This window comes from Eptatretus burgeri, chromosome 14, assembly GCF_056783735.1.
Source record: "Eptatretus burgeri isolate ZD-2024b chromosome 14, Ebu_testis_v1, whole genome shotgun sequence".
NCBI lineage: Eukaryota > Metazoa > Chordata > Myxini > Myxiniformes > Myxinidae > Eptatretus > Eptatretus burgeri.
This window is the reverse complement of record NC_140974.1, coordinates 53,412,995-53,432,859: the sequence shown is the minus strand read 5'-3', so window position 1 is coordinate 53,432,859 and position 19,865 is coordinate 53,412,995. Positions and strand designations below refer to the sequence as shown.

Genomic DNA, 19,865 nt, shown 5'->3' with positions numbered 1-19,865 from the left:
TCCAGCACGATATATAAACAAACCACGAGGGACAACGATGTCCGCCAACTGCATTGTGGGTTCGATGTATTGTTCGAAAGCTGGCTTTACAAACTTGTTGTACTGCTTTATTACGCCATGGATATCCCGGCCACGTTCTGATATGTCTCGGCGCAGCCGTCGTACAAGGCGGATGTCTGAGTCCGTGTCCACAAACACCTTCATATCCAACACCTGAAAAATGTACAAAAGGTTGTACAAATCTTCATATGTGGGTCAATCCAAAAAATGGATGACTACGATGACATGATAGCTACAACTGAATTGTTTATTATTTGCATGTATACTTATCCTATGCAGAGCAAAGATATTAAGAGACATCAGTGTATTGAACAATAATTACAAAGACATTACCAGACAATGCAAAAACATGTGGACTAAGGGATTTAAAACTTTGTTCTGAATCTTTTTTTTTCTTTGTTTTTTTGTATACATCGTCGAGATTCGTGGAAGAGTGAGCACAAGTACACTAAACTGATCAGGGCACAACAGGCCAAATGCAACGGCGGAGAGAGAGGGGGAAACACCAATAGCAGAGCCAAAGGCCAAGACAGAGGGAGGCGGACAAACAATGGGTGTGAGGAGGAATGGGTAGCAGGAGAGGATGCATATGGCGGACAAGATGGATAGAGAAGGAAACTCTCAAGAGAGAAAACTGGAAATTTGAAAGGAGGAAGGATTGGGTAGGATGGGGAGGGGGGTTAACGAGGGTAGAAAAGATCATGGTTTTAGATTGGGGATGATCTGAGATGGTGGTGGTGTGGAAGTTGGTTCCACAGGCATAACAAAGAGGAACAAGAAAAAGAGCAATCTGCGATTGCCGACCCTCGCCTGGACTTGTTGGGTGTTGTTTGTGAGGTTATGTATGGTGTATTTTCTGTGGTCTTTGCACACTGGTGTGTTACCTAATTCATAATAAACATAACTAGAACTTCCATTGAAAAACTGCTGGCAGTGTTGACCGGGTACCAAGACGTCCCGCTTTGATGCAACCCCACTTTGATCAGACACCTGACCCTGACACTCACTATTATTCAACTGAATATAGAATGGGATTAAAATAAATTCAACTCAAATCAAATGGAAGACCAAATAGGTACAGTCCCTCATTGGAGTCATCCGAAGGAACCTGAACAAGCGAAAAGCAAAGATGAACTCATCAGGAGGAACCTGGATAGGATTCACATTTCAGCTGCTACTCCTCTACCCTCAAACCCATCCAGGCACAGCCAAGAGAGTCTTATTCAAAATAAACAATCAAAAAGAACCCAGACCAAAACATTATATAATTCTGGCTGCCAAACCATGCATCCGATCAGGTTGAAATTTAAAACATATTGTTACGGTTGTGGAAATTCGCATTACACCATAAAGGGTCCTCAGGTGAGATATATCGGTAAGTTCATGTGTAGTTAGCCCAAACCCGTTGTATAGAGGGAATATATGTGATTCATCCGGGCTGCGACGCTTCAGTTAGCCGTTTTTCTTTGGCTATTGTTAATTTGGTGCAACAACAACAACGAACATCGCCAAAACCAACATCTCAACGATCACACGATTCACGACACGATGCCACCTTCCACAACTACGCTACCACATCTTCGCCACTCGCCATTCAACGAGCACCGTGCGGTCACGATCTCCGCGGGACGGATGGGAGGGGTGGAGTGGCAGTGGCGGCCAGGGTACGAAGGGGCATCTCCCGCCCGAATCTTTCTTCCCTCGTCATACGGCGGGGGGGGGGGGGAGAAGAAAACCAACAACGCCTGTGGGATTTTCCCTTCTGCTTTTCCCACGCTTTGGCATGGGGGAGGTGTGATTTGGGCCAGAGGTCAAAGGTGAAAAAAGGTGGGGGCCTGATTTTGGGGGAATAATTCCCTGGCCCCAAGCCAAGACTGACTTTCTTCGTCCCCCGCACAGCGCGGAGGGGGGAACTAGAGGGCACGCCCCTTTTTATGAAGCTTCCAGAAGGGAGGTGGAGCCAGAAACGGGGCGGAGCAAAGGGCGGGGCCCCGCGCTACAAAAGGAACGGACGAGGAGGGTTCGGGGGGCTTCTTGTCGGGTTCTTGTTCCAGTCGGGTTCGTCTTGCCATCGTTTGGCCTTGCTTCTTTGATCCTTGCACAAGCCCTGGGACCCCGGGAGCGAGCGCGGAAAATAGGCCGAAAAAACCCCGTCCGTGCTGTCGAGCGGACTACACGTGCGGCGCGAGGCACGAGCTCACCGACCATGCCGGAGGAGCTGGGAGCTGAGGTCGCGGGAGGAGGACTCGACGTGCTCAGGGAAGTCACACTTCCATTTTCTTTTGGGGTTTGGTGTAAATGTGTGTGTGTGGCACCAGTCTTGTAAAGTAGAAGTGTTTAAGTGTCCCTATGTAATAATTATATTCGGTTGTAGCTCTGCATTGTGTCCTTGCTTTTATATGTGCATTACTGTATGGCTGTATATACGTGCTTGTGTGTGTGAAATAAAAGTGTGCTTGTCCAATTGTTCTCCGTTTCGCTGCGTCCTTTCCTTTGTTGAATCTCCATCTTGCATCACGTAAGGGATTAATAGTGGGTTTTAAAACACCCGGTAAGTAATCGGAACTATCAAGGCCGACGATAACTCCACTCGGTTATCCCTGTAATACGGAACGAACCGCTTAAGCGGTTCGTGTCCGGAGTCGGCCTGTGGCGTGGTCCCATCCCTCGGCAGATTACCCGTGCGAGTACCATAGGTATATCGACTTTCGGCGATTTACCCTATCTCGCGCGGGTGGACTGCGGACTGGGTGGTGGTGGGGTTAAACCCCCATCCATGACTGGTTTCTGGCGGTAGTCCCAGGAGGGTCACGACTGAATTGTCCGTTTCGGTGGGTGAAGCGGCTGCCATTTGAGTTACGTGGCCAATCGCACGCCAGGCGGGTCAGAATTCGCAACAATTTATTCCCCATCACTACGAAATCATAATTGCGAAGTTTTACATTGATCGATGAAGCAGTTCAAGAAGAAGAATTTTTAAAAATATTTACCCTCAATCCAATATGGCTGCCAGACCGTGTGACCTACCAATTATTCATGAATACCTTGGTATACCCAAGGCTTGGGGAACATGCGTGTGAAGCTTCCCCTCGATCTGTCCAGCCGTTCTGGAGAAGAGGATTTTTTAGGTTTTAGGGTAAATCCAATATGGCTGACAAACCATGTAACTTATGACACCAGAGTTGTGAATGTTTTGTTCCTCATGGATAGGCAGTTATACATGTGAAGTTTCACCTCAATCTGTTCAGCCATTACAGCGAAGAAGATTTTTGAATGTTTTTTTGTTTTTAAACAATATGGCTGCCAAACTACGTGTCCAATGACATCATCAATTTTGTTTCTGTGGACCAATTTGTCCCTATATGACCCACAAAAATTTTCATACTGATCAGATGTAGAATTCTACACATGCAATTATGACGTCATAATGAAGGAACCTATGACGTCATTTAAAAAAAAAATCCCACATTCCCCATGTGGAGTACTTGCCATGTGCCAAGTTTAAACTTTTTCCTTGGTTCAGTTTTGGAGATACAGAGGTCCAAAATTTTTCCCTTTTTTACAACATGGCTGTTGCACCATATGACCTATGACATCATAATTATCATTAAAGCATTCTACATGAGTAGTTGCTCTCATGGTGAAAATTTTGCCTCAATCCAACAAGCGGTTGCAGAGAAAAACACTCATGTTTTGTGTGGACAAACAAACAAATAAACAGACAAACAAACAGACAAACGGACCCAGATGCAATACACTCTCCTCTGGTGAGTGTAACAAATGAGAGGAGACGAGAAGGGATTCTGAATTTATGTAGTTTCTCTCGAAGGGGGTTGATGGTGGACTGTGTGAGCCCTGCCGAAACCCGGGGGGAGGGCGGGGGGCAAAGCACGGAAAGAACAGAGGGTGTAAGACCAGAAAGGAGTCGGTAGAAGACAGACCACCGACCTGTCTGCGATGGTGAAGTGATAGGCTCATAGACTCAGCTTCATCACAGGAGGTCTCTCACAGGAGCCATTCCTAGATCTCATCATACAGTAGTTCAGAGGGAAGCACGAACACACCAATCTGGCGCAAATGTTCCGCAAAAGATCCTCGTTGAATTGTTGGATACGAATTGAGGAGAGTCGACTGTATTATATCACCATCAAGGGATTGAAATGAGGGATGAGCAATAACTCGAGTTTAGTTATTTAACAGCATTGCAGAAATGGACTTCTATAACCTCACCCAGTCCGTATCCCTTCGGCCCCTGGGGCCTCACCCAATCAGTGACCTTTCCGACATGGATTTCTTCCAATGGCAAGTCCTCCCTTCTAGACTTAGTAATTATGAATTTTCTTACTAAAGTCTTCCGTTCCTCTTCTACTTCAATAGGTTCATTTGATCATATGCTTGTGAAAGTCAACATCTCTCTGGCCATGTCAACACCGGTCGCTCATTTCCTTCTCTCCTGATATTAAGCCTGCCTGGGAATCCTTTCACACGAGCTTACTTTCCCTGATGTACACATTTCTACTATCTCGTCTGCAGTTATCATACCTATTATCTTGTGCCTCCAATGCACAGAACTGTCATGAGTCGGTTACCTTCAAGCAGCTTGACTTCTCTTCCGAGAAGGCAAATCCAACTGAGGGCAACCTCAGATATTTCCACCAAGCCCGGAACAAGTATGTGTTCACTCTCAGGGAAAACCGGAAAACAACATCTGGCCAACCAAAAGGCTGAAATCTCAAGCCTGTCTTCTTCTTCAAAGACCTGGCACCACAGCTGATTCTGCTTGTGAGAAGGCCGCATGTCTCAATTCTGTGTTTGCTTACAAATTCTGTTTTCCTAACTCCTCACTCCCAACACATACCCTACCCTTTCGTACCCAAATGCTCTTGGGTACTGTGTCTTTCCTACTTGAGAAGGTGGAGAGGTTCCAGGAAAACCTCGACTCCGATTCTGCAACAGTCACAGACAGAATCAGTACATATGTCCTAAAAACTTGCTCTGCTGCTCTTGCTCATCCTCTTTCTGTTCTGTTCACTATATCATTCTCTGGGTCAGTTTACATCGACCTGGAAGTTGTTCAACATCAATGCAATCCAAAAACATGGTGCAAAAACAGATCCCCTTAACTACAGGCCTATTAGTTTGCTTACAATTATAAACAAGGTCATGGAATCCATTATTGCAGTTGACATCAAATCCTTCCCTTTCTCAGATTATCAGTTCAGTTTCAGACCCAGTCATTCTACCCTGGACATGCTGTTTCTTACTGTCCCAACAATAGATGGAAGCCCTCAATCTCAGACAAAAGATCAGGGCCGTCTTGATGGACATATCTCGAGCATTTTTATGTCTGACACCCCGCCTTGATCTCCAAACCCTCTGCTTTTGGCAATCAAACCGCCTCTTATCATGGATCACTATCTCTCTTTATCAAGTGCAGCCTGTGGCTGCTGGTTGCCTCATTGGTTGGGACGCGGCTATGCCGCTGATGCAGTGTCCCCCTTACCAGTACACTGGTGCTCATTTTGCCGACCTCGGAAGGATCACAGGCTGAGTCAACCTCCTGGTGTAATTTAATTCAGTGGCCAACGGGGCTTGAACTCAGGACCTTAGGATCCCAAGCCGCCACCCTAACCACTAAGCCAACACCAGGCTTATCATGGATCACTGACTTGCTCCACTCTCATAATCAGTGTGTAACTCTTAACGGGATCCTCAAATTGCCTCTCCCCGTCAACGCTGCAAGACAGTGTCTTGGCTCATCTTCATCAATTATCTTTCTGATTCCCTGAAAAATCCTCTATCGCTTTGCTGATGAATCCACCCTCTGCCATGACATCCCACATCCTTCAGACAGACTGGAAACAACCTCTTCCCTCTCTTAAGATGTTGACAAAAATCACAAACTGGTAAAACACTTGGAACATGTCTTTTAACCCTGAGGTATGTGCGTCTCCCTGTCGGTCTCTCTCCCTGTCGGTCTCTCTCGCTGTCTGTGTCTCTGTGTCTCTGTGTCTCTGTGTCTCTGTGTCTCTGTGTCTCTGTGTCTCTGTGTCTCTGTGTCTCTGTGTCTCTGTGTCTCTGTGTCTCTGTGTCTCTCTCTCTCTCTCTCTCTCCCCGAAAGGACCATAGGCTACTGCAAACACTCCCATCTACTTTCTCAACAAACCTTTCGAAGAGGTTCAGTCACTCAAACCTTTGGGCCTCACCATCAGCCATGATATTTCTTTCCAAGATGGCTTCAAAAGTGCCAAAACCCCAGCTCACAACACTCATCCTAGCTAAATTCCATGTCTATGCATTAAAAGGGATGTTTGTTCTCAGTGGATATTAATGTTGGGTTACGTTAAGTTAATTATAAGAAAATGATTAGTACAAATCATATGTAAAGTGAAATTATAAAAAAGAAATAACAAGCTACGGCTTTGAGAAGGGTATGATTCAAGTTTCCTCGTATATTCTTCACGCATCTATAATCCCCTTGATCGTACAAGTAATTCAAGCCGTCTTGTGCATAAAATGCAAGTAACCCTCCACCTACCATCTGGCTCCACAACAATATTTCCTTATGTCATGGAGAAAATTTTAAAAAATAATTATGAAAACTTTAAAGTATTTTTAAAGAGTACACACTAAAGTCTACTGTGAAATCATACTGGCAGTGACTGACAATATCACACTTTGTCATCAGTTTTACCATTAAGTGCAACCTCGTTAACACTGCCCTGTGTGCATACCTTGAGTAGATCTTTATTACCAAAAGAAAGGATTCCCTCAACGATGATAACATTTGCTCCATAGACGATTTTCTGTAAAACAAGAAAATAGAAAACATTTTTTTTTAAACCAATGAAATACAAAATGGTAATTCTCAAAGCATGACTCAAAACCATACAGTACTAAAAAAAGGTCCACAAGAGAGATAAACCAAAGCATCAAAGCACCTGCATTAACAAGTCACCACTTGTAAAAGGGTAGATCTCCATGGACCAGATTTACAAACGTGCACAATTAAACCAATAACAGCGGTGCTGATTATCACGAGGAGAGCACCACGTATTAGACAGAACTGGAGAACACAACAGCATACAGTTGGAAATACACTTAGATACGTTACCAGCTCAAAAGCAGTTGCTTACAAGCGATGGCAGTGTTTGTCAAGAGGAGTAGATGGACCATAAAAAAATAAATCCAGGGCTGGAGCTCTGAACGAAGACAAACAATCCTCAACACTCTTCCTCAATCTCCTCTCGAGATTGGTGGGCCTTGGCAATAGTGCAAAAGCTGTCCTCCTGGAGAACTTTGTTCACCTATTCACGAAGGAGACCTGAAGATAATAAAGCCTGCCAGGCTCTCCTTCTTCTCGCTGGGGATATATATATATATATATATATATATATATATATATATATACAACTCAATCCTTGGTCAAAAATCCACATATGCCCAACATGTAAGTTGTGAGAACTGGCTACATTTAAAATTTTAAAATGCACCACACTCACCGCTCACCAATTACACAATTCAGAATGAACATGCAGTTGTAAACTCAGTGACCTTCAACCTATCCCCCTTCTACAATCAACGCTTGCCCAAAACACACGCACACGCACACGCACACGCACACGCACACACAATTAAACATAACTAGCATTCATAATTATGCTACAGAACTTACAAAACTTCCGAAAGACACACAATATCGACATAGCAATGATTCAATAATCTTTCAAACATATGTTCCCAAACGAAACAAGACTCAGACTGGACCCAATAATAGAGGGGGTGGTGGACTTCACATCTTCATGAACCAAAAAATCCCATTCAACAACACAAACCATTTAATACAAAATGATAACACCACTGAACTTTTCTCAATCCAAATCAAAACAGCAAAACTCAAGATAACATCATCAACGTGTACATACCACTTCCAAAATCTGGAACAAAATGCTTTACCATCTTCACAAAGCTGTTGCAGCCATATTCTATGAGCGTGTTGAACCAGGCCGTGTGTTGTCATGTGAACGTGACATCATCAATTTGGTGCTCCATTGTGGTTGTATTTTTTTTAACATGATTTAAAATAATAATTTTGTTATGCTACGGGTGCAATACCCAAGAGTTGTCTTCCCTTCCTTTGGAATCATTGTAAGTGCTTCAAGCATTATTGTGCTCAGATGGATGACATTGATCAACAATTTGGTGGATGAACAATTTGGCAGTTTTGTGATCTCCTGATCTGGTACTTTCATGATGTGGCATCTTTTCCATTCTTGTTACCCTCGCCGAAGGAGACAGTATTGCATTTGGGTCCCTTTGTTTGTTTGTTTGTTTGTCTGTTTGTCCGCACAGAGCTTTCGTGTTTTTCTCTGCAACCGCTTGTCGGATTGAGATGAAATTGTTCACCATTGGTGCGACTTCTCATGTAGGATGTTTTTCATGGTAATTATGACGCCATATGTCACGTGGAGCGGCAGCCATATTGGAAAAACGGGAAAACTTTGGACCCCTTTATCTCTGAAATCGCACTCAGGAAAAATTGAAACTTAGCACAAAGCAAGTACTCCTCATGCGGAATGAGTGCGATTTTTTTGACATCATGGTGCCCTCGTTATGACATCATAATTGCATATGTAGAACGCCACATCCGATCAGTATGAAAATTTGAGGCTCATCTTGGGATAAAATGGTCCACAGAAAAAAAAAATGACCTCATCGATCACGTAATTCGACAGCCAAATATATATATATATATATATATATATATATATATATATATATATATATATATATATATATATATATATATATATATACATATATATATATATATATATATATATATATATATATATATATATATATATATATTGTTAAGTTTGAGGGGGGTATGCATTCAAAGGGTAATTAGGATGTTTAATTAGGTATGCCATGCTGTTCGAGTTTACCAGGATCTCGATGTAATAAGTAGCAATTCAGTGGTGATAAGTTGTCTAGTAAATGTTCATTTCTTCAAGGGGGGGAATGATAATTGTCACGTAATTAGATAGGGAGACGGGATAGGGTAAGGGTGTCTGCGTAAACCCCTTTTAGTAGTCCCTGGAGACTGGCCGTGACGTCACAGGACAGTGCAGCGGATGGCTCCGCCCCGTGATCACGATTGGCGGAAGGCGACGGCGGTGGGCCAATCAACGGCTCGATTGGAAGTGACGAGGACAGGAGGATAAAAAGGTTTTGTTCGGGGTCAAAAAGGAAGAGGAAGAAGATTACAACCAAAAGATCGTGTTTTTTTTGGTGTGGTTCCCTGTGGTGGCGGAGAGCGTCCTTGTTGTTGTGCTGAGTCGATCATGTTCTTCATCGTGTCCTGGAGCCTTGCCGAGCCTCGTGCCGAGCCTTGGTTGGCTCTGGGGTTCTGCTGACTCGGAGTGCGGGGTCGGGCGGCGGGCGGACCTGCCTCCCTCTCCTGCTCACGGCTTGGCGCCGGAGCTGGTTCCCTGGCGGCTGTGGGCGGACTTGGGGCAGGACCAGGAGGTCGACAGCACCGCGGTTTCTCCTGCCCCCCCCCCTGGCGAGAGCAAGGCCAGCTCGTCCGACGCCGATCCAGGGACAGTTACGTCCACACCACGGTCCAGCCTGACCACCAGAAATAGCTACGTTTTGTGTGTGTGTGTGTGTGTGTGTGTGTGTGTGTGTGTGTGTGTGTGTGTGTGTGTGTGTGTGTGTGTGTGTGTGTGTGTGTGTGTGTGTGTGTGTGTGTGTGTGTGTGTGTGTGTGGCGCCTTAGAGGGATTGAGAACTGTATATTCATTGGAATTGTCTGTGTTTTTCCTCACGCCCGATCCCACACCATCCCGTCGAATCGCCCGGGATCCCTCTTCTTGCCAAGTCTTGTTATTTCTGGTAATAATTAGAAAAACAAATAAACATCATCAACTCAGTGAAAAGTGACTCGTGCCACCTTCCTCGTCCCGTTTGCGGTAGAGCGATTCGAACCGCCATGTTTGGGTTATAAATAAATAAACCGCCTCCATCGTTTCAGCTCATTCTACGTTGGCGGGACTGTTCAAGTCCCGTGGACGTCACATTGGTGTCAGGGTGTTGGATGTTCGAACCCCTCTAAATTATATACCAGGATTAAAATCTCACCACGAATTGGAATATAAAACTACCACAGAAAAGCGCGCGAGCGCGGGAAAATTTTGGCGGGATTTTTCAAATTTAAATTAATTGGCGGCAAACGGGACTTCTGCATCATGGCGGATGTGCAGATGTTTGAGGAGGAAGGCCACGTGTCTGGCAGCGAGTCGGGGGAAGAGGGGAGAGACGGGGGTAGGGTAGGAACCTCCCCCATTCCGAGCGTGGACCGTGCTTCATCGCCCGTAACGGAGTCGGCAGCGCCGGAAACCGGCACGATGACGATCTGGACAATGTTGGAACGTTTAATGAGTGCAATTACAGCACAGGGGGCAAAAATGATGGCACAGGGGGCACAAATGGCAGAAATGACGGCACAAATGGAAAATCAATTCGTGACACAGAGGGCAGAAATGACGGCACAAATGGAAAATCAATTCGTGACACAGAGGGCAGACATGACGGCACAGGGGGCACAAATGGCAGAAATGACGGCACAAATGGAAAATCAATTCGTGACACAGAGGGCAGAAATGACGGCACAGAGGGCAGAAATGACGGCACAAATGGCAAAAATGACGGCACAGGGGGCAGAAATGACAGATCAATTGGGGGTAATGGGGGTACAGTTGGGTGCACGGATTGATTTAATGAGGGATGAATTGGGGGAAAAGATGGAGAAAATGAAAACTGAGATGCAGGAGTGTGTGGATGTTAAATTGGGAGAAATACAAAGTAAATTCGAGGATAGATTGGAGGAAACAAAGGTAGAAATTACATTGGAGGGGGAAAATATACAAAAAAAATTGGTAGATAAAATTGATGCAATGAACATTCGGGTTGATAAAGTGGATGAAAGCCTGGAACATCATCGTGCCTGTGTGGATGCTCGTATGCAGTTACAAGTTGAAGAGTGGGGAGAGCTGAGGAAGCAAGGGATGAATTTGGCGGAGGAGGTAAAAGGATTGGAGGCTCGTTTGGACGAACAAGATAAAATTATGAGCCAAGATGAAGTCTTGGATAAAGGCCTGGTAGAGCCGTCTTTTGTAAGTAGAGTGTCCGGGTTGGTTGAGGAGCAGCTACAAACTAGCGACGGAGCCTTGGAGGAGGTTGTGCGGGCCCAGAAGATCCTGCGGGAAGAGGTGAATCGGTCCATTCAACGTTTGGAACAGGAGGCAAAATTGACCCATGAGACCCTCACCACAAAACATCTTTGGCCACAGTGGGCTCCGAAATTGGATACGCAGCCACAAGGGTGTTTGATCCCTGGGCTGGATTCGGACAAGGGAGAAACTGAGAAGCGGGCCACCGTAAAAGTGATCCCCCTGTTAAATTTCGACGGGTCAGGGAGCGTTGAAGCTTTTCTGACGCAATTTGAGTGTATTTCCCGACTAAACGCGTGGAATGAGCCGGAACGTACAGGGAATTTGGTGGCAACGTTGCGGGGACCAGCCGCAGATGTGTTAAACGTGATCGCGGAGGGGATGTTGACCAGCTCCCACATTTGCGAGGCGTTGAGCCGTCGGTTTGGGTTCGCGGCAAACTGTGATCTGGTGCGGGCCCAGCTCCAGCACCACAGATTAAAGCCGGGTGAGACAGTGCAGGAGCTGGCACAGGACATTTACCAATCAGTCAGGATCACGTCTCGGGACCTTACAGTGGAGGCGTGGGACAGACTGGCACTAGAGAAATTTTTAGCTGCTCTTCCTGACCCTGAGGTCCGAGCGCTAGTGGAGCTACAGGATCCACCCACCGTGCACCGAGCGGCCGAGTGCGCGGCCAGGCTGGCCTCGTGGAGTCGGCCGGGTCGGGTTCCAGAGAGGCCATCGGTGACGATCCGACAGGCGGAGATCCAGGATCAGGGAGGGGGGCTGGGAGAAATTGGCATTACCAAAATGTTTCTGGAAATTTGCCAGAAACTGTCAAGTTTGATAAAGGATAATCCGGTAGTTAGTGCGCCAAAGCGGCGGGGTCCAGCCCAGCCAATAGAGCAATTCGGTTATGGCCGAGGGGGTCCGGAACCGGAAGAGACATTACACCGATACCCACGGGGGCCTTTTATGGGGAGTTGTTTCCGGTGCGGGCGAAGAGGACACATGCAACGATATTGCCGGTACCCGGCGATGGAGGGACCCTCCAATAGACTTTTAGACTCAGAGAGGGTGAATCCTCCTGCTGAACCGCCAGGTCTATCCGAGATGCCCTTTCATAGGTCGGGTCCGGAGATCACTGTCGGGGGTCGGGGAGACTAGATTGGGCTGAGCATATACGGCCATGCTCGGCTGCTGAGATTGTGGCGAAGTGCCCTCCTTTGGTAAAAAAAAAAAAATGAATTGTGGGAAAATTGGCATGGGTTTGTAAGTTCTGCTGGGTTTTAGAGTGACAATCGGGACAGTGGGTAATTGGTAACAAAGCGGGCACGAGTGGCTGTCCAATGGCTGGTGCGTGGATCGGGTGAGGAGAAGTGCTGTGTGAGTTGTTTTAAGTGAAGAAGTGAAATGTATGGTGCACACATTGTTTTTTTTTATTGGACATGGTGTGGTAACAGGGAAGGTCATGGTCGGTGAAGTGTTAGAAATGCAGGTGTCACATGTAAGGCCGATGGGGTGGGGGAGTCATGTGGGTTTTGTGGGTGGGGATGATGTGCTTGTCCACAGGGATTGCTGAAGCTCATGGTGAGCGTGAATTGCGACCCCCTTCAAGGAGATTCACCACCTGGTGGCTAATGGTGACAGTGTCTGGAGGCAACTGGGAGAGGGTCTGGTTGGGCGACCAAGGCGGGTAGGACCTTGGCGACCCAGGAAGGCCAGAGGAGCCAGTGAGACCCCTTCCAGAGTGTTGTACGGGATTAGAGCTGATGGCTACCAGGGGGGAAGGAATCAAAGGGAGCGGGGCGGAGAAACGTCCGGGTTGGACTGAAGCTTACCTGTGGGTATGGTTGCACCTGAGATGCCCCCATCATCTTGTGGTAACCCACCCCACGGCCATGACGGGATTCAGCCTGATGATTAAAATGGGGACCATGACCTAGACATGTGATTATTACCATGGTGTGAGTGTTGTGAAGATGTGTGAGTCCCACGCGATCCCGCACAATTTGACAGGTGCAGCAAGGGCATGATGTCCGCATAATTTTGGGGCAAGCAAATTTGAAAATTGGCTCCCCAGGTAACGCTGGGTCTATTCGCATCCACTGGGGGAGGCGGTCAAGTGTAAATATCCTGTGAATAGTGTCGTTAAGGCTTAGAGTAGGAATATAAAGTATAAGTGTTGTGTTTTTGTGGAACCTTTTGTTTCCCCTCCCCAGATCACTGGAAGAGTGCTGAGCAAGAGCGATGATCCAGAAGATGGAGTGCAACTTCGCTCAGTGCTCTCATGTGATAAAATAAAATTAAATTAAAAAAAACGAATGATTGGTTAGGCGAGGAGAAGGCCAGAAGGGGGTAGCAGGATAGGTAAGTTAGCTGCGACTCGCTGCCCATTGCCCCTCCTACTTTATTTCGTTAGGTTAATTAGGTGTGAGTCAGTAAATGTTAAGGCTGGTACGGTAGCACCTGTGATATACCTTGCAGGAGCTGCGGTACCAGAGGAGGGGGCAGTGTTACGTTTGAGGGGGGGGTATGCATTCAAAGGGTAATTAGGATGTTTAATTAGGTATGCCATGCTGTTCGAGTTTACCAGAATCTCGATGTAATAAGTAGCAATTCAGTGGTGATAAGTTGTCTAGTAAATGTTCATTTCTTCAAGGGGGGGAATGATAATTGTCACGTAATTAGATAGGGACACGGGATAGGGTAAGGGTGTCTGCGTAAACCCCTTTTAGTAGTCCCTGGAGACTGGCCGTGACGTCACAGGACAGTGCAACGGATGGCTCCGCCCCGTGATCACGATTGGCGGAAGGCCAATCAACGGCTCGATTGGAAGTGACGAGGACAGGAGGATAAAAAGGTTTTGTTCGGGGTCGAAAAGGAAGAGAAAGAAGATTACAACCAAAAGATCGTGGTTTTTTTTGGTGTGGTTCCCTGTGGCGGCGGAGAGCGTCCTTGTTGTTGTGCTGAGTCGATCGTGTTCTTCATCGTGTCCTGGAGCCTTGCCGAGCCTCGTGCCTCGCTTTGGTTGGCTCTGGGGTTCTGCTGACTCGGAGTGCGGGGTCGGGTGGCGGGCGGACCTGCCTCCCTCTCCTGCTCGCGGCTTGGCGCCGGAGCTGGTTCCCTAGCGGCTGTGGGCGGACTTGGGCTAGGACCAGGAGGTCGACAGCACCGCGGTTTCTCCTGCCCCCCCCCTGGCGAGAGCAAGGCCAGCTCGTCCGACGCCAATCCAGGGACAGTTGCATCCACACCACGGTCCAGCCTGACCACCAGAAATAGCTACGTTTTGTGTGTGTGTGTGTGTGTGTGTGTGTGTGTGTGTGTGTGTGTGTGTGTGTGTGTGTGTGTGTGTGTGTGTGTGTGTGTGTGTGTGTGTGCTTGGCGCCTTAGAGGGATTGAGAACTGTATATTCATTGGAATTGTCTGTTTTTCCCCACGCCCGATCCCACACCATCCCGTTGAATCGCCCCGGATCCCTCTTCTTGTCAAGTCTTGTTATTTCTGGTAATAATTAGAAAAACAAATAAACATCATCAACTCAGTGAAAAGTGACTCGTGCCACCTTCCTAGTCCCGTTTGCGGTAGAGCGATTAGAACCGCCATGTTTGGGTAATAAATAAATAAACCGCCTCCATCGTTTCGGCTCATTCTACGTTGGCGGGACTGTTCAAGTCCCGTGGACGTCACAATATATATATATATATATATATATATATATATATATATATATATATATATATATATATATATATATATATATATACACATATTTATTTTTTAAACCTCCCAAAATCTTCTTCGAGTCCCTTCAAATACGTACATATGAGTGTATATACACATTCAGGCAGGCAGGATGGACTAGAGGTATGCACACTCGCCTCCAAGCTGCCTCGCCTGGATTTGAATCCAGTCCCAGTTTCACAGGCAGAGCGATTCATCAATGTGTGTGCCCACCCTCAGATGGACATTAAATATCCCATTGTGTTCTTCACGAAGAGTCGATGAGCTATCACCAGCACCATGGGCAAATTCCAAATTCCTTCACTAACCAGTAGAGGGCATTGAATCAGCAGCACATCCACACCCTCAGCCAATGATCCTACTCTGCGGGAATGTGCTGCATACAAACAAAGATTCCCAAAGGGAAAACAAAGACTTGCAAATGATGTACTTGCACATTCATGCTTAATGTATGTACAAACCCAATATCCTCACCCGTCCCTCAACGACATTGGTGTAAATGATACGTAGAGACGTTCTTTTATTAAAGTCATCGTCATATGACACAGTTTGTGAGAGGCCATTGAAAATCCGACATAGCTATCAAAGGTGTGATGAAACTAAACTTGTTGAGCATCTTCACGAAACATGGCAATGTACAGTATTTTGGGGGGGGGTTGGGCTTTTTCACATTTCCATCTGAACCGATGGCTCATGGAGTTCAGAACAAGTTCAAGACATGTAAAATAAATAATTAGCACAAAGTGACCCAAAACCTAGCGCTCCATGGTAGACTCACACATTCCTTTCGACGAGCATGTGTTGTAAAGTCGTAGACGGGCACCTTCACACTTTTCCCCCTCTTTAGCTTTTGCAGTGTCAATATGATCAACTCGAAGTCAAAAGCATCAGGATGATCAAAGTTATATTCGTTCAGGGCGGCCATCTGCTGCTCCTCTGGATTCAATACCTGACACAAAAAGTACAAACCTATTTATTCAAAGTCGTCAAATACATTTTCATGCCAATCAATGGACAACAATGGCAAAACAGGGCTGCATCTGCTGATTTACTGAATAGAAAGAGAGATCAGTACTTTACGGTGCATTATTTTTCCAACAAGCAAAATGGATGAAGTACCAAATAATGAAATGTAGAAACTGTCAGTTGTTCAAATTTGGGTGTACTATCCATTTCACAATGGAAACAAAGTAAAGGTACACCTTATACACAGGGCCGGATTTTCCAATAGGCAACATAGGCCATTGGCCGAGGGCCCACCAGTAACTGGAGGCCCACCGGGGACTTGTGGGTTCTCTGATCAGCCAAGGAGTAGGCTCGTAGGCCCTATAGTAGGCTACTAGGCCCTATTGGCCTAGGGCCCACAAGCAAGTAAATCCGGCCCTGCTTATACAGTACAAAACTACCAAATATATAATTGAATGAGCTTCCATCAATCCATTTATCTATAGAATGCATCCACCTCCAAGGCTTTCATCCACAGCTCGATGGAGAGCTACTCTACCCTCTGGGATGGCACCCCTGCCTCCCATCTTGCACAGCTTGATGCCGTGGAAACAAAGGCTTTCAGGATTCTTGAAATCTCTCTTGATGAAGTTGAGTCTATGGGCCAATCAATTTGCCATCACCGATAGGTCTCTTCTGCCTCATTTATGGTCTTGCACCCTTTTGCCCTCCCCGTGCTTTGTCGCCCGCTCCACACAGGTATCCTCAGGATGCACGTGGTCCACCAGTAACCCCCTCCTGGTGAAACTGCATAAATCCAGAACCACTGTTCACCTCCACTCATTTATTCCTCTTTTTTTCCCCACCTGTAGAACCACCTTCCATACTCAATGCGACCTCATTTTTCCCTCCAGGTCTTCAAGACAGCTGTCCATCAGCATCTCAAGTCATCTCCCATCCAAAATCATGATCTTTTCTACACCCATTAAACCACCCCCCATCCCACCCCTCCCAAAATTTTGCTTATGGATTCATCTTGCCCACCATTTGCATTCTCCCTTACCTTACCTCATCATGACCTGCATCCCTTGTTTGTCTGTGTTCGTATACTTCGTTTTGAGTTTTACAATAAATCAAGGAGAAAGAAGAAAGGAAAAGAACTTCCTTTTGGATCATGTGAATATGACAAGCCTGAATTTAATGTAAAATAAGCTGCACAACAGCTGAATGACAGTGACATGCTTGTTAAGATAGGTACCATGGGCTTCCATTCAAAATAGGTCAAATACCATCACGAGTGTTCAAGGGACTATTTCAAGAGAACCCGTTCCGCTGCCAATGCTTCCCAGGGAGCAGAGGACTCACAAACAGCATTTGACAATGCATTCAAATCCCTCATTGGCTACATTCAGGTTTCAGCGATTGATAACAGTTGTCTCGAGTCTTTAACATTTCTACATCGTCGTTACAGTCTTGACATGGACAAGGTGGCTGATCAACATGACTCGTCCATAAAACAGTCATCAGTGCGACTTCAAGCTGGGAAAAGGATAATCAAACACAAACACAAAGCACAGTAAATAAATAAAAAAAACACAAGGACTGGTGCTTTTTGAGAGCGAACGCTAAATATAAAATGCTTTCAAGATGGTTGCAGACTCTAGCTCTTTCAAGGAATTCAGTGTCAACGTGGCAGCATGCTGTCTCCGAAGAACGATGCTCGATTTGATGAAGGCAACGCTTGAACTTCCCGACTCAATGACCCTGGAAGATTTTCAGAAAGGACAAGCAGAGCCTCCAGATATACTGATCAAAGTTTTTGAGACCCTCTCTGCTGATTGTCAGAAGGATCTCTCAGATGGTGTGAAGAGAGATGGTCCATCTTCTCTTCGCCATGTTCCCCGTCCCATCCCCATCCCTCTCCCTTCCACAGTTCACCTAATGTGTCTGTTCCCCACTGTTTTGTCCCTTCCACTCCCGCCCCTCTTGTCTCATGCCTCCTTGCTGTGAGTTGTGTGTTAGCTCTCATACGAGCCTCGACCAAGGTATACAAAAAAAAAAAAAAAAAAAAAAAAAGAGACGTGAGCTCAGCAGGACAGCACAAGATGTTGTGTATGCCGTCTCAAAGGGGAAGCTGAAACCATCCGAGCATCTGTTGCGGTTCTGTAAAACTACATGCCTCTAAAGCAATGGCACACATCATGCAGCAATCCCAAAGGAGTTATTTCAATAGTATGTGTAGTAGTTAGTCCCTTCCATATGTGTAGTGGGTAAAGGGGAAAGATGCGTTGCGTGTCACTCATTCCTTCAGTCACATCTATTATATCTCTTTAATCTTTAACCCTTGCAGTTCTTCCACAGCCTTTCTCTCACACGAAACAAACAAGGAAGCCAGCACACAAATCAGGAAACACCACGAGAAACCAAATGTTCACGCTGTGAGCACCTCCCGTTCAATTTCGCACCAATTGTCCATTTAAAATGCATGCCAATTCTCAACCCCCATTTCCCCTCAGACCTTCATTCCACTCAACAAACAATACCATGCTCACCACAACCACTTCATACGACGACTAAAAAATCCCCGCAACAACCCAGGCTTACATTTCCACGACAAACGCAACCTTTGCTCACCATCTCATTACAAGGTACGTCATCCTCTTCCCCACAACGGCACATTACAATCCTCTCTCACTTCAAATGCCACAACATGTTCCCACTACTCTTCAATCGCCACAACTGCCACATGGTCATCAAACTCTCACCATAGACTCGAAGGACACAGAGAGATGTAGGTCGGGTTATTTCAGGGCATAACTCGAAACACAAACGTGCGCTGGAGCTCGCTTAAGGACCTACGTACGGGTGGTGCAGGGATTTCCTTAAAATCCCATGTTTGAATGGAGGCCAGCACACGTTCAGGGCTGGAGAGCAACTTCAAAAACCATGGCTCCATGTAAAAGTGGGAGCTGTTATGCATGGCACGGTCAGCGAGCGACTGGGCCATATTTCAGTTTCGAGGCCTAGCAGGGCGTGGCTACGACTGCTTTGGACCAATGTGGAAGCTTGATTTTGCTAAGAGCCCCGTTTGATCCGATTTCTGGCTCCTCCCCTTGTCCGGGGCTCATAAAAAGAGCGAACGCAGCTCATTTGGGACAGAACTCGCTAAGGAGCAGAAGACGATGGAACTAGTCAAGAGCAGAACTCAAGAGACCTCGCCAAACCTCGGACCTCAACGGGGAGACAGGCGGTGCAAGGAGGACAAGCATCGGTGTTGAGCGAGGGGTGCCGCAAATCCGTGTGACCAAGCGTGGGGTCACGCATTGCTGCTGCAAGCCAGGACTGCTACATTTCAACGTCACTCATGAGATTACAACAACATTTACACGTACAGACTCTTACGCGATTACGATAGGATCTTTTCTCTCACGCATCTTTCTTCTACCATCTATTTCTCGTCTACTGTGGTCACAAAAGAGCAATCAACGCAGGCAAGTCCAACCAACTGTTCTTTTCAGAGCAGAACCCAAGAGAGAACCGAACTGACCTGCACCTCACGTTTTTCCTCTTACACGACGCCACACCCCATATCACATAACATTTGCATTTCTCAAACACGCACCCGAGACACCCTCAATGTTTCTCCCTCCTCCCCTTTCCTTAGCGTTCTGGGCTGCGGGCACCAGATATCGAGAGGTCGTTAATCCTCAACTGTTTCTCTCTCTCTCTCTCTCTCTCTCTCTCTCTCTCTCTCTCTCTCTCTCTCTCTCTCTCTCTCTCTCTCTCTCTCTCTCTCTCTCTCTCTCTCTCTCTCTCTCTCTCTCTCTGGGCTATCTCTAATTTTACTCGTGTGTGTGTGTGTGTGTGTGTGTGTGTCATGGCGCCAGTCGTAGCATAA

At 46.4% G+C, this 19,865-nt stretch overlaps 1 protein-coding gene across 4 annotated transcripts in view; it reads right to left on the bottom strand.

The window, feature by feature from the left end:
* The window catches only part of UCKL1 (uridine-cytidine kinase 1 like 1), a 111,809-nt gene that overhangs the window by 59,106 nt on the left and 32,838 nt on the right, over window positions 1-19,865 (bottom strand). For all 4 annotated transcript variants that reach the window (XM_085854869.1, XM_085854867.1, XM_085854870.1 and 1 more), the window contains exons 4-6: window positions 15,801-15,971; window positions 6,795-6,866; window positions 24-213 (exon numbers count right to left, since the gene is read on the bottom strand). In XM_085854869.1, the coding sequence (XP_085710995.1) occupies window positions 24-213; window positions 6,795-6,866; window positions 15,801-15,971 (433 nt within the window). The remainder of the gene's footprint in view (window positions 1-23; window positions 214-6,794; window positions 6,867-15,800; window positions 15,972-19,865) is intronic.